Genomic DNA, 13,697 nt, shown 5'->3' with positions numbered 1-13,697 from the left:
CTATGGTTCAGGCTTCAGGCCTCAGACTGGGCCTCTGATACAAGAGTTTATGTTTCAGGGCCTCCTCTTACTACAGTGAGTACCCGTTTTTTATTACCACTCACTCTCAAGCGCTTGTTCATGTCCAACCTGATTGCCTTCTGTGATGAGATAACTGGCTCTGTGGATATGGGGAAAGTGGTGGATGAGATATATCTTGACTTTAGCAACGCTTTTGATACGGTCTCCCACAGTATTCTTGCCAGAAAGCTAAAGAAGTATGGACTGGATGAATGGAATATAACTACCTGAAAGGGGGTTCCAAAGAGGATGGATCTAGACTGTTCTCAGTGGTACCAGATGATAGAACAAGGAGTAATGGTCTCAAGTTACAGTGGGGGAAGTTTAGATTGGATATTAGGAAAAACTTTTTCACTAGGAGGGTGGTGAAGCACTGGAATGTGTTACCTAGGCAGGTGGTGGAATCTCCTTCCTTAGAGGTTTTTAAGGTCAGGCTTGACAAAGCCCTGGTTGGGATGATTTAGTTGGGGATTGGTCCTGCTTTGAGCAGGGGGTTGGACTAGATGACCTCCTGAGGTCCTTTCCAACCCTGATATTCTATGATTCTATGATAAGGTGGATAGAAAGCTGGCTAGATTGTTGGGCTCAACGGGTAGTGATCAACAGCTCGATGTCTAGTTGGCAGCCGGTATCAAGCGGAGTGCCCCAGGGATTGGTCCTGGGGCTGGTTTTGTTCAACATCTTTATTAATGATCTGGATGATGGGATGAATTGCACCCTCAGCAAGTTTGCAGATGACACTAAGATGGGGGGAGAGGTAGATACGCTGGAGGGTAGGGATAGGGTCCAGAGTGACCTAGACATATTGGAGGATTGGGCCAAAAGAAATCTGATGAGGTTCAACACAGACAAGTGCAGAGTCCTGCACTTAGGACGGAAGAATCCCATGCACCGCTACAGGCTGGGGACCGATTGGCTAAGCAGCAGTTCTGCAGAAAAGGACCTGGGGATTACAGTGGACAAGAAGCTGGATATGAGTCAGCAGTGTGCCCTTGTTGCCAAGAAAGCCAACAGCATATTGGGCTGTATCAGTAGGTGCACTGCCAGCAGATCGAGGGAAGTGATTATTCCCCTCTATTCAGTACTGGTGAGGCCACATCTGGAGTACTGCGTCCAGTTTTGGTCCCCCCACTACAGAAAGGATGTGGACAAATTGGAGAGAGTCCAGCGGAGGGCAACGAAAATGATTAGGGGGCTGGGGCACATGACTTACAAAGAGAGGCTAAGGAAACTGGGGTTATTTAGTCTGCAGAAGAGAAGAGTGAGGGGGGATTTGATAGCAGCCTTCAACTACCTGAAGGGGAGTTCCAAAGAGGATGGAGCTCGGCTGTTCTCAGTGGTGGCAGATGACAGAACAAGTAGCAATGGTCTAGTGGGGGATGTCTAGGTTGGATATTAGGAAAAACTTTTTCACTCGCAGGGTGGTGAAGCACTGGAATGCGTTACCTAGGGAGGTGGTGGAATCTCCTTCCTTAGAGGTTTTTAAGGCCCGGCTTGACAAAGCCCTGGCTGGGATGATTTAGTTGGGGATTGGTCCTGCTTTGAGCAGGGGATTGGACTAGATGACCTCCTGAGGTCTCTTCCAACCCTGATATTCTATGATTCTATGTCAATTCCAATAAGGAGACTCACAAATCCAAGTTCAGGAGGCAGGGTCGGAGTCGTCCACTGATTGGAGCACTGCTCGTCCGCAGGCCGCATTATCTCTGGCCTGTTGCGTAATTGCATAGTGTGTGGTAAAAGCGTGGCTGGAGACCATGTCACCACCCTGCAGATTTCCTGAGCGGGAACCTGAGCCACGAACGCTGTTGATGAAGCCTGAGCCGTGGTGGAGTGTGCAGTGATCAGGGGTGTGGGAATCCCCGTCAGGTTGTAGCGCTTGCGGATGCAGGATGTGATCCATGACGAAATGCATTGTGATGACATGGGTAGGCCTTTCTATTCTGTCTGCCACCGCCACAAACAGCTGGACCAATTTTCTGAGCAGCTTCGTTCTCTCGATGTAGAAAGCTAGCACGCTGCGGACGTCTAGTGAGTGGAGTCTCTGCTCCCTGCCACTAGAATGCGGCTTAAGATAGAACACCGGGAGAAAGATGTCCTGGTTAATGTGAAACTGTGATACCACCTTTGGGAGGAAAGCAGGAGGAGGTCTGAGCTGCACTTTATCCTTATAGAACACAGTATAAGGGGGTTCTTAGGTTAAGGCCTTGAGTTCTGAGGTTAGGGTCTTGAGGGCGAAGGGGATGCCTGAGCACACCTCCTGAGGGTCGAGCCACCACAGGAGGGAGTCGAGGACCGGGTGAGGCAGGGTCACTATCCTGTGCAAGCTGTCCCTGGCCAGGCGGTACACTGACACAAGCCACGACTGAAGAGGTCGAAGCCTGAGTCTGGCATGCTGCACCATGTCAATACAGGCAGCCATGTGTCCGAGAAGCTTCACGCAGCTTTTTGCTGTGGTGGTGGGAAACTGTCTGAGACCTCAAATGATATCAGTCATGGCCTGAAACCTTGCTTACGAGTCCAATACTGGGTAAGTCCAATACTGTCCCTATAAATTTTATCCTCTGGACCAGGGACAGAGTTTAGATTTCGCTTTATTTAGAAAGAGATCCAGGTTGTTGAAGGTGATTCTGATTAATCTGACCTGAGCTTCCACTTGGGTCTTGGAGCGGCCCTTGATCAGCCAGTCATCGAGGTACGGAAACACCTGTACTCAGTGCCTGCTCAGAAACGCAGTGACAACTGCCATGCACTTGGTGAAAACACGAGGTGCTGCTGACAGGCCGAATGGGAGGACCGGAAATTGGTAGTGGGTGTTGTTCACCATGAACCTGAGGAACTTCCTGTGGGGTTGGGTGATTGCAATATGAAAGTATGCGTCCTTTAAGTCGAAGGCAGCATACCAGTCTGCTGGATCCAATGAGGGAATGAGGGAGGCCAGAAAGACCATGAGGAACCTGAGTTTCTTCAAGAACTTGTTGAGTTCTCGCAGGTCCAGGATGGGCCTGAGGCCACCTTTGGTTTTCGGTATTAGGAAATACCATGAATAGAAGGCCTCGCCCCTGCTCCTGAGGAACCTTTTCCACTGCCCCTAAAGGTTGGAGCGACTGCAATTCCTGGATAAAGAGCTGCTTGTGAGAAGGAGTAATGGTCTCAAGTTGCAATGGGGGAGGTTTAGATTGGATATTAGGAAAAACTTTTTCACTAAGAGGGTGGTGAAACACTGGAATGCGTTACCTAGGGAGGTGGTAGAATCTCCTTCCTTAGAGGTTTTTAAGGTCAGGCTTGACAAAGCCCTGGCTGGGATGATTTAACTGGGAATTGGTCCTGCTTCGAGCAGGGGGTTGGACTAGATGACCTTCTGGGGTCCCTTCCAACCCTGATATTCTATGATTCTATGATAAGGGCCCCTGAAGAGGGACGTGGGGGGATAGGAGGGGTGGAAGGATGGGAAGGCACAGAATTGGATGGAGTATCCCCTCTCTACCATGCAGAGCACCCATCGGTCTGAGGTGATACGGGATTATGCACGATAGAAAAGGGATAGTCGGGATGAGAAGGTAAGGCGGGGTGGATCCACTGTCAGGTGTGGTACACCGTCCTCAACCATGCATTCAAAAGGCCAGCTTGGGCCGTGAAGATGGCTTGGGTTGTTTCAAGCCTGGCCAAAGGGTTGGCACGGCCTTCTCTTGCCGTTCCAATTCCTCCTTCTGGACCCGTCTTGGCAGTTCTGCTGACCAAACAGCTGCTGTGGCTACAGGCGGAAGTGTCTCTGTTGTGTTGAAGGAGTATAGAGTCCCAGGGACCTGAGGATGACTCTGGAATCTTTAAGGCTGTTCAGCCATTTGTCCGTCTTTTCTGAGAAGAGTCTCACCCTCAAAGGGCAGGTCTTGAATGGTTTGCTGTACCTCATAGGGGAGGCCAGAAAACTGGAGCCATAAGCCCCTTCTCATGGCCACTCCAGTAACCATAACTCTGATTGCCGCATCTGCCCCATCAAGTGCCGCCTGAAGGGACGCTCTGGAGATCAGTCTTCCTTCCTCAACCAAAGCTGAAAATTTGGCATGGGAATCTGGGAGGAGCAACTCTGTAAATTTAGCCATCACCAAGCAGGCATTGTAGGGGTACCTGCTGACAATGGCCTATTGGTTGGATATTCGGAGTTGCAGTACCCCTGTGGAGTAAACCTTTCGCCCGAAAAGGTTTAATTTTTTGGCATCCCTATTCTTGGGCGAAGGGCCTTGAAATCCTTGCCTCTCCCACTGGTTAGCGGCGTCCACCACCAGGGAATCAAGCTGAGGGTGGGAACAGAGGTGCTTATAGCCCTTGGAGGGCACAAAGTACTGGTGCTCATTGTGCTTGGCAGTTGGTGGCAGCGAGGCCGGGGTCTGCCAAAGGGTCTCAGTCATGTCCGTGATTGTCTTTATCAGTGGTAAGGTGATATGGATAGGGCCGGAGGGAGCCAGGATGTCCACCATAGGGTTCGTATCATCCACAACTTCCTCCACCTTAATGCCCAGACCCTGGGCAACCCAGCGCAGCATCTTCTGCAACACTCTAGAGTCTTCCAGAGCTGGGGCTACTGAAGTGCCAGCTAGGGCCTCATCTGGTGAGGAGGAGGAGGAGGAGGAGACCAGCAGGGGAGGTGGTTGCTCCCTACCATTCCCACCCGAGGGATCTCTTTGCCCCATGGGAACTGCAGTAGGTTGGCCTGGTCCTGGTGCTGTGAATGGCACGGGTGTCAGTGCTGACATTGGGCCCCCCGCCGGTGCTGGTGCCTGGCGCAGCATGAACACTGGGGTTCTTGTAGGTGCCGGCACAGCCAGCGCCAATGACAGAGGCAGTGTCAGCGCTAGTGCCGAGAGTGCGTCGTGCGCCCTAGCTGTAATCGGGGCCGCTGATGCCTCCAGTGCTGAAGCAGTCAATGTCGGTGCTGGTGCCAAAAATGACACCACAAGTGCCAGTGTTAGCGACCGAGACACTGGCTCCGGTCCCAAATGTGGCGTAATGAACGTCGCGGACGCCACTGATGCTGCACCCGAGTGGGACCCCTGACTCCAACCCTGGGCTTGATGGAAAGTCCATGGAGCCCAAAAGGGCCACTGTTGTGGATTTTGCTACGGAGGGGCCCACTGCATCAGATGGGACCGCCTATGGTGCCACGAGGAGGATCTTCTGCTATAGTCGGAGTGATGAGTCCGACTCTGACTCTGAGTAGGAGGACCAGGAATGGCGCTGCTCCTCTCGAGGTAGACCGTCGAGAAGCAGGGGACCGACTGCACTCCCTGGATGGTGTTGGAGTAGAAGGGTGCCGAGGTGATGGGGATTGGTGTGCCATCAACGCCAGCTTTCCCTTAGACTGCTCGGAGGGTTGGGATGGAACCTGTGGTGCCGGGATGCTCTCCTGTCTCAGCAGCGAGAACAGTGCCATGAGTCTCAGCAGGTCCTGCACCACCTCAAAAGCCTCTGGGGTGGACAAGAGCGGTAGATGCTCTGATGCGAGTGGTGAGCGAGACTGGCCCAGACTTGATGCCTCTCTTGGGCCCCACTCTGAGTTCCCGAGCCGTGGCCTGACAGAGGTGCCACTGGTGGCTGTCCCTGGGTCTTGCCGAGGGAGATCAGCCTCTCTCCGACCTCTTTTTCTTCTGCACCAGCAATTGGGACCAGTGCTGAAGGCTGGACTGTCCCCGAGAGGCTCCATGACGGTGCCCAGCCTCCTTGTGAGCATCTTTCTTCAGCACCAGATCCTTCAAAGACAGCGCCGGAGCGCTTCGCGCCGAAGACGATGTGCTGGGAACAGGATCCCGGGTGCCTGGGTTTGACTGAGGTCAGAGACCTGCCTCCATAAGGAGAATTTTGAGATGCTGCTGCCTCTCCTTAATAGTTCTCAGTTGGAATTCCCGACAGATCTTGCAGCGGTCTTTCTCGTGACCCTCACTCAGGCACCATAAGCAGGAGGTGTGGAGGTCACTTTTTGGCATGCGCTTCGCACAGATCTGTCAAGTCTTAAAGCTCGGGGATTGTAGCATGCCCCCGTAACAAATGGGAACCCCCCTATAACTGAAACATATAAAGAACTATTAAACTATACTAACTACTGGAAACTAACTATGTACAGCTTATAAAGCACTGCTAATCCGCTTGCCAAAGCAAGAGAAGAGGAAGGGGAAAAATCTTCTGGTTACTGTGCACGTGTGTGCGCACACATCTGTTTGGAACTGACATGAACAAACACTCGAAGAACAAGTGGTTATAGTACACAACAAAACTATAAAACTTTGAAACTGGGTCTACACTTATCAATAGTTATCTTTCCTATCTAACAAAGTAGATTTGCCCCCAAAGTTCAGTCTCTTGCAAAGATGGCTGGTTTCTCAATAACTAGGATCCAAACGTTCAAGAAAACACCCCCCTCCGCCTGGGGTTTTCCTCAGTGAATGAATCCAGAGTGCCTTTCTAAACACATTCTTACAATGAAAACAGTCTTTTGTTTCTATTCACAGGCAGGGCAAACCCCTGCCCTGTTGCAGAGTTCCTTTTCTACCTCAAAGTGGTTTCAATTGTTTATTGTTGTCTCTGGTGGTTTTCCATTGATTGTTCTGAGAAGTGGCAAGAGTAGACCATAGAACTTTGTATTACCTCACTGGCTGACTAGGAAGGGGTGACATCTCCTTCTTGCTTGAATGGGGAATCAAGAAGACACATTATCTCCTGGTGACTGATTTCTATTCCAAGTCCATAAAGCATACTTTCAATATAAATACATTATTCCTTAAATATTATCCATACACACATCTTGCAATCATAGAATCGTAGGACTGAAAGGGACCCCAAGAGGTCATCTAGTCCAGTCCCCTTCACTCATGGAAAGACTAAGTATTATCTAGACCATTCCTGACAGGTGTTTGTCTAACCTGCTCTTAAAAATCTCCAATGATCAAGATTCCACAACTTCCTTGGGTAATTTATTCCAGTGCTTAACATCCTGACAGTCAGGAAGTTTTTCCTAATGTCCAGACTAAACTGCCCTTGCTGCCATTTAAGCCCATTGCTTCTTGTCCTATCCTCAGAGGTTAAGAAAAACAATTTTTCTCCCTCCTCCTTGTAACAATCTTTTACAGACTTGAAAACTGTTATGTCCCCCCTCAGTCTTCTCTTTTCCAGACTAAACAAACGCAATTTTTTCAATCTTCCCTCACAGGTCATGTTTTCTAGGCCTTTAATCATTTTTGTTGCTCTTCTCTGTACTTTCTCCAATTTGTCCACATCCTTCCTGAAATGTGGCACCCAGAACTGGACACAATACCCCAACTGAGGTTTAATCAGCACTTCGTAGAGCGAAAAAATTACTCCTCATGTCTTGCTTACAACACTCCTGCTAATACATCCCAGAGTGTTCACTTTTTTTGCAACAGTGTTACACTGTTGACTAATACTTAGCTTGTGATCCACTATGACCACTAGATCCCTTTCTGCGTTACTCCTTTCTAGGCAGTCATTTCCCATTTTGTATGTGTGCAACTGATTGTTCCTTCCTAAGTGGAGTACTTTGCATTTGTCCTTATTGAATTTCATCCTATTTACTTCAGACCATTTCTTCAGTTTGTCCAGATCATTTTGAATTTTAATTCATTCTCAAAAGCACTTGCAACCCCTCTCAGCGTGGTATCATCTGCAATGATTAAGTTTTGACAGGTTATGAGCTTTCTGCAGATATCTTACATTATATCTTTATGAATAAACAGCCTGTAAGACATGTTTGGTGTAATGAGTTTTTCAGGTCTGAAGTGAACTGTTTGCAAACAACAGGGGACCCTTTACCAAGGGGTCTCTGTGTGACATGGGGAATTCTTCCATTGACCAATCTACCTACCTGAGAGCACAAACCTATATACATTTACCAGGCCACATTTTCAGCTTGTCTCACTCCTGCTACTTTTTTGGTGACTAGATAGATTTACGAAAAAAATTGCACCAATAAGAAAGTTACACTATTGAGGCACTTTTCCCCCTTGAGGGACTAACTTGAATTAGTATCACCATTTACATAGCTAATAAATAACTTGGTTAATAAAGAATTAAAGGAGGGTAATATAATTAATTCCAATCAACATAGGTTTATGGAAAATAGATCCTGTCAGTATTTTTATTTTTTACATTGACTTGGTTGAACTGTTGCAAAAGGCTATGTGGACCCTCTCTCTTATTTGGTAATAAGGCAGTTAGGCAACAAATTTAAACTAAACCATAATAAGCTGCTCCCAAACACAAATAAGAGCATCCATAGAGCTAACAGCACCAAAAAACAAGAACCTCTTCCTACCCTTGATGATGCAGCTTGAACAGGTGCAAGGGCCAAATGTTAATGTATATATCTAGAAACAAAGAATGTAGACCATATTTACAAGATGGGGGACTCTATGCTGAGATGCAGTAACTCTGAAAAAGATTTGGGGGTCATAGTGGACAATCAGCTGAAGATAAGCTACCAGTGCAGCACTGTGGCCAAAATGGCTAACCCGATCCTTAGATGCATAAACAGGAGTATTTCGAGCTCAGTTCCCTGTAAGCTGCATGTCTACGCAGCAGCCTATTTAGCGCCACACAGGCGCTTAGGGAACCAGCCCAGGGACCTGCTGCAGCCGGGGACAGCCCGGGGGAGGGGAGCCCCTCCCCCATCCCCAACCTAGCCCAGCCCCCAACCTACTGCGGCCGGGACAGCTCGGACCTGCTGCGGCGCCCATCCGCTGGCCCCAACTTTGCTGTGGTCCTGACCTGCTGCGGCCAGAGCGGCACAGCCTGGCCCAGACCCACCTGTGGCCGGGGCGGCATGGACTCAGGCGCAAGCCTAGGCATGGCTCAGTCAGGTGTGGATCCAGGTGCGGCTGGAGCGGCCCAGCCCGGCCCCAGGCCCGGCCAGGGTGCCCCTCCCCAGATCCAGGCATGGCGAGGGCGCCCCTCCCACAGCCCAAACCCAGCTCCGGCCTGGACATGCTGGGGCCGGGGAAGGGGCACCTATCCTGCAGCCCCAGCCCCGGAACTCCTGTAGGGAGAGAGAGATGGGGGGAGTCCTCTCTCCCCACCGTAGCCCCAGAGCACCCTCCTGCACCCCAAACTCCTCATCCCCGGCCCCACCCCAGAGCCTGCACCCCCAGCCGGAGCCCTCACTCCCTGCAACCCTCTGCCCCAGCCCTGAGACCCTCATCCCCGACCCCACCCCAGAGCCTGCATCCCCAACAGGAGCCTTCACACCCCTGCACCCAACCCTCTGCCCCAGCCCTGAGCCCCCTCCCACACTCCGAACACACATCACCTCCATATTGGTGCACATAACAAAATTCATTCCGCACATGGGTGGAAAAAATTAGAGGGAGCACTGATTTCGAGTAGGAGTAGAGAGATTATTTTACCTCTGTATTTGGCATTGGTGCAACTGCTGCTGGAATAGCATGTCTAGTTCCGGTGTCCACAATTCAATGAGGATGTTGATAAATTGGTAAGGGTTCAAAGAAGAGCCATGACAATGATTAAAGGCTTAGAAAACATACTTTATAGTGACAGACTCAAGGAGCTCCATCTGTTTAGCTTAACAAAGAGAAGGTTAAGAGGTGACTTGATCACCGTCTATAAGTACCTACATAGGGAACAAATATTTGATAGTAGGCTCTTCGGTCTAGCAAATAAAATTATAATACGGAAGTTGAAGCTAGACAAATTCAGACTGGAAATAAGGCATCCATTTTTAACAGTGAGGGTAATTAACCAATGGAACAATTTACCAATGATCCTGTGGATTCCGCATCACTGGCAATTTTTAAACCAAGACTGGATTTTTTTTTTTTTTATAAAAGATAGGCTACAGATCAAACAGGAATTAATTCAAAGAAGTCCTATGGCCTGTCTTATACAGGAGATCAAAAGAGATGATCCCATTGGTCCCTTCCGACCTTGTAATCTATGAATATAGCCCATGATATTGTACATTTATGACATTTACCTCCTCCACCAATTGAAAAAGGAATACAGCAAAAGCTGTCCTTTCTAAAAATTCCATCACTCAGAATCACAGAAATGACAGCTGGAAATGATTTCTTGGTGTATGTGACAGGGTGACTCCCTGGTGATGTACTGTATCCTGTTGTTTGTGTTCTGTGTCAGCAACAACCTTGCCAAGCTCAATGCACTGACCTGGTAATCCAACATGAGGAGAAGTGTGCACCGCACACTCACATCACCAGGCCTCTTCACCTGGAAGCCATCAGTCTCCTGGGTAGTGGGAGTTCTGTGCCACTGCCAGAGGAGAAACAAAACAGGAAGAGGGTCAGTCTCAATTTGCCTCTGTCTGACCTGGGAGATTGTGTTGTTTTGGGTGTGTATACATAGTATTTCATGCAAAAATTATCATTAGTTCAACAGTAAGATTCTGAAATCACACCGTCCGAACAGTATTGCCAGGTGTCCAGTTTTTGACTGGAATACCTGGTTGAAAAGGGAACCTGGCAGCTCCGGTAAGCACCTCTGACCAGGCCATTCCCTGCCTGCCCTGGCTCCACGTGGCTCCCAGAAGCAGCAGCATGTCCCTCCGGCTCCTAGGTGCAAGGGCGACCAGTGAGGCTCCGTGCATTGCCCCCGCCCCGAGCGCCAGCTCTGCAGCTCCCATTGGCTGGGAACTGCGGCCAATGGGAGCTGCGGAGGCGGCACCTGTGGGCGAGGGAAGTGCGCAGAGCCCCCTGGCTGCCCCTGTGCCTTGGGGCCACAGGGACATATTGGACACTTCCGGGAGCCGCCTAAGCCCACACCCCAGCCCTGAGCCCCCTGCCGGAACCCTCACCCCCATCCTGCACCCCAAACCTCTGCCCTAGCCCTGAGCCCCCTCCCGCATACCAACCCCTCAGACACTGCCCCCCACCAGAGCCCACACTCCCCAGCTAGAGCCCTCACTCCCCTGCACCCCAACCCACTGCCCCATCCCAGAGCCTCCTCCCACACTCCAAGCCCTTCTGCTGCAACCCCCAACACAGAGCCCCCTCCTGCACCCCAAATTCCTCATCCCTGGCCCCACCCCAGAGCCCGCACGCCCAGCCAGAACCCTCACTGCCCCCGCACTCTAACCCCTCTGCCCCAGCCCTGAGCCCTGTTATGCACCCTGAACCCCTCATTTCTGGCTGCACCCCAGAGCCCACATCCCCTGCCCCAGTCTTGTGAAAATGAGCAAGTGAGTGAGGGTGCGGGAGAGTGAACGACTGAGGAAGGGAGAATGGAGTGAGCAGGGGGTGGGGCCTCAGAGAAGAGGCAGGGCAGGGAAGGAGCCTCAGGGAAGGGGCAGGGCCGGGGTGGGGCAAGAGTGTTCAGTTTTGTATGATTAGGAATTTGGCAACCCTACCTCTGAAGTTAGAAAATTCCAACTCTCCCTCTTGTTCATATGCCTTAAAATACAATCTCTCTTTATATCAGTGTATGTTATTTGTTGGATAGCACAATATATACTGCAAACTGGAATTTTTTAGACAATCTGTGCTGGGGTATACAACCCCCATAGTGTGCAACAAGGGATTAAGGGATTATTTTGAGCTCAGACAGCCTCGCCCCGCCACACCTGTAGCAAATGCTCCATCCGTTGGAGGCATTAAAAGGGAGGGAAATAGTTCATTTGGGGGGCAGAGCTGGAAGAGAGCAGACTTGCAGCCCACAGCTCCAGCAGCACACATAAGTGCAGAGGGAAGCCTAAAGGCTCTGACACAGCTGCCCAAAGGGGCTCTCTCTGAGGGAAGGGAGGACCCACCCCAGAGATAATCAGAAAGGGAAGTATCCCCCTCTCCTCTGCCTGTGGACCCTGGACATTGGTAACTTCTTACTTATTTTGCTTGGACTTCCCTAACAGGGGAAAGTCTTGAACTAAGCTGACCTTGGGGAGGGGAGGAGGGGAGCGAATGGCTAGGCAGCAGTTCTGCGGAAAAGGACCTAGGAGTTACAGTGGACGAGAAGCTGGATATGAGTCAGCAGTGTGCCCTTGTTGCCAAGAAGGCCAATGGCATTTTGGGATGTATAAGTAGGGGCATAGCGAGCAGATCGAGGGACGTGATCGTTCCCCTCTATTCGACATTGGTGAGGCCTCATCTGGAGTACTGTGTCCAGTTTTGGGCCCCACACTACAAGAAGGATGTGGATAAATTGGAGAGAGTTCAGCAAAGGGCAACAAAAATGATTAGGGGTCTGGAACACATGACTTATGAGGAGAGGCTGAGGGAACTGGGATTGTTTAGTCTGTGGAAGAGAAGAATGAGGGGGGATTTGATAGGTGCTTTCAACTACCTGAGAGGTGGTTCCAGAGAGGATGGTTCTAGACTATTCTCAGTGGTAGAAGAGGACAGGACAAGGAGTAATGGTCTCAAGTTGCAGTGGGGGAGGTTTAGGTTGGATACTAGGAAAAACTTTTTCACTAGGAGGGTGGTGAAACACTGGAATGCGTTACCTAGGGAGGTGGTAGAATCTCCTTCCTTGGAAGTTTTTAAGGTCAGGCTTGACAAAGCCTTGGCTGGGATGATTTGATTGGGGATTGGTCCTGCTTTGAGCAGGGGGTTGGACTAGATGACCTCCTGAGGTCCCTTCCAACCCTGATATTCTATGATTCTATGAAGGAAGGGCACGAGAGGAAGTGGCCCAGGGAGGACAGCTTTAAGCAGCCTTGGTTGCCAGAACACTGGTAGCCCAAAGGGCCCTGGGTCGGAGCCCAGTGGAGTGGGAGGGCCCAGGCAGTCAGGGATTGCAGCCGTGACCACTAGGCCACACTCCCCAACCAGACCCCAAGTGAGGACTATTACACAACCTCACATACTCTACTACACAGTTATATTTGTCACTACCAGGGCTGTCAATTAATCACAGTTAACTCACGCGATTAACTCAAAAAAATTAATCATGATTAATCACACTTTTAAACAATAGAATACCAATTGAAATTTATTAAATATTTTTGGATGTTTTTCTACATTTGCAAATATATTGGTTTCTATTACAACACAGAATACAAAGTGTTCAGTGCTCACTTTATATTATTTTCAATTACAAATATTTGCACTATAAAAATGATGAAATAGTATTTTTCAATTCACCTCATACAAGTACTGTAGTGCAATCTCTTTGTCCTGAAAGTGCAATTTACAAATGTAGATTTTTTTTGATACATAACTGAACTCAAAAACAAAACAATTTAAAACTTCAGAGCATACAAGTCCACTCAGTCCTACTTCTTGTTCAGCCAATCACTAAGACAAACAAGTTTATTTACTTTTACAGGAGATACTGCTGCCTGCTTCTTATTTACATCACCTTAAAGTGAGAACAGGCATTTGCATGGCACTTTTGTAGCCAGCGTTGCAAGGTATTAACGTGCCAGATATGTTAAACATTCGTATGCCCCTTCACGCTTCGGCCACCATTCTAGAGGACATGCTTCCACACTGATGATGCTTGTTAAAAAAATAATGCATTAATTAAATTTGTGACTTCGGGGAGAACTGTATGTCTCCTGTTCTGTTTTACCCACATTCTGCCATATATTTCATGTTACAGCAATCTTGGATGGTGACCCAGCACATGTTCGTTTTAAAAACACTTTCACAGCAGATTTGACAAAA

General features: G+C 49.4%; 1 protein-coding gene across 9 annotated transcripts in view; it reads right to left on the bottom strand.

Annotated features, from left to right (window-relative positions):
- SMARCD3 (SWI/SNF related BAF chromatin remodeling complex subunit D3) overlaps positions 1–13,697 on the bottom strand; it is a 245,590-nt gene that overhangs the window by 54,243 nt on the left and 177,650 nt on the right. For all 9 annotated transcript variants that reach the window (XM_074946671.1, XM_074946669.1, XM_074946670.1 and 6 more), the window contains one exon: positions 10,249–10,350. In XM_074946671.1, the coding sequence (XP_074802772.1) occupies positions 10,249–10,350 (102 nt within the window). The remainder of the gene's footprint in view (positions 1–10,248; positions 10,351–13,697) is intronic.

Source organism: Natator depressus, chromosome 2 (assembly GCF_965152275.1).
Source record: "Natator depressus isolate rNatDep1 chromosome 2, rNatDep2.hap1, whole genome shotgun sequence".
In the NCBI taxonomy this organism is placed as follows: Eukaryota; Metazoa; Chordata; order Testudines; family Cheloniidae; genus Natator; species Natator depressus.
The sequence above is the reverse complement of the archived record's forward strand: the minus strand, read 5'-3'. Positions and strand labels throughout refer to the sequence as shown.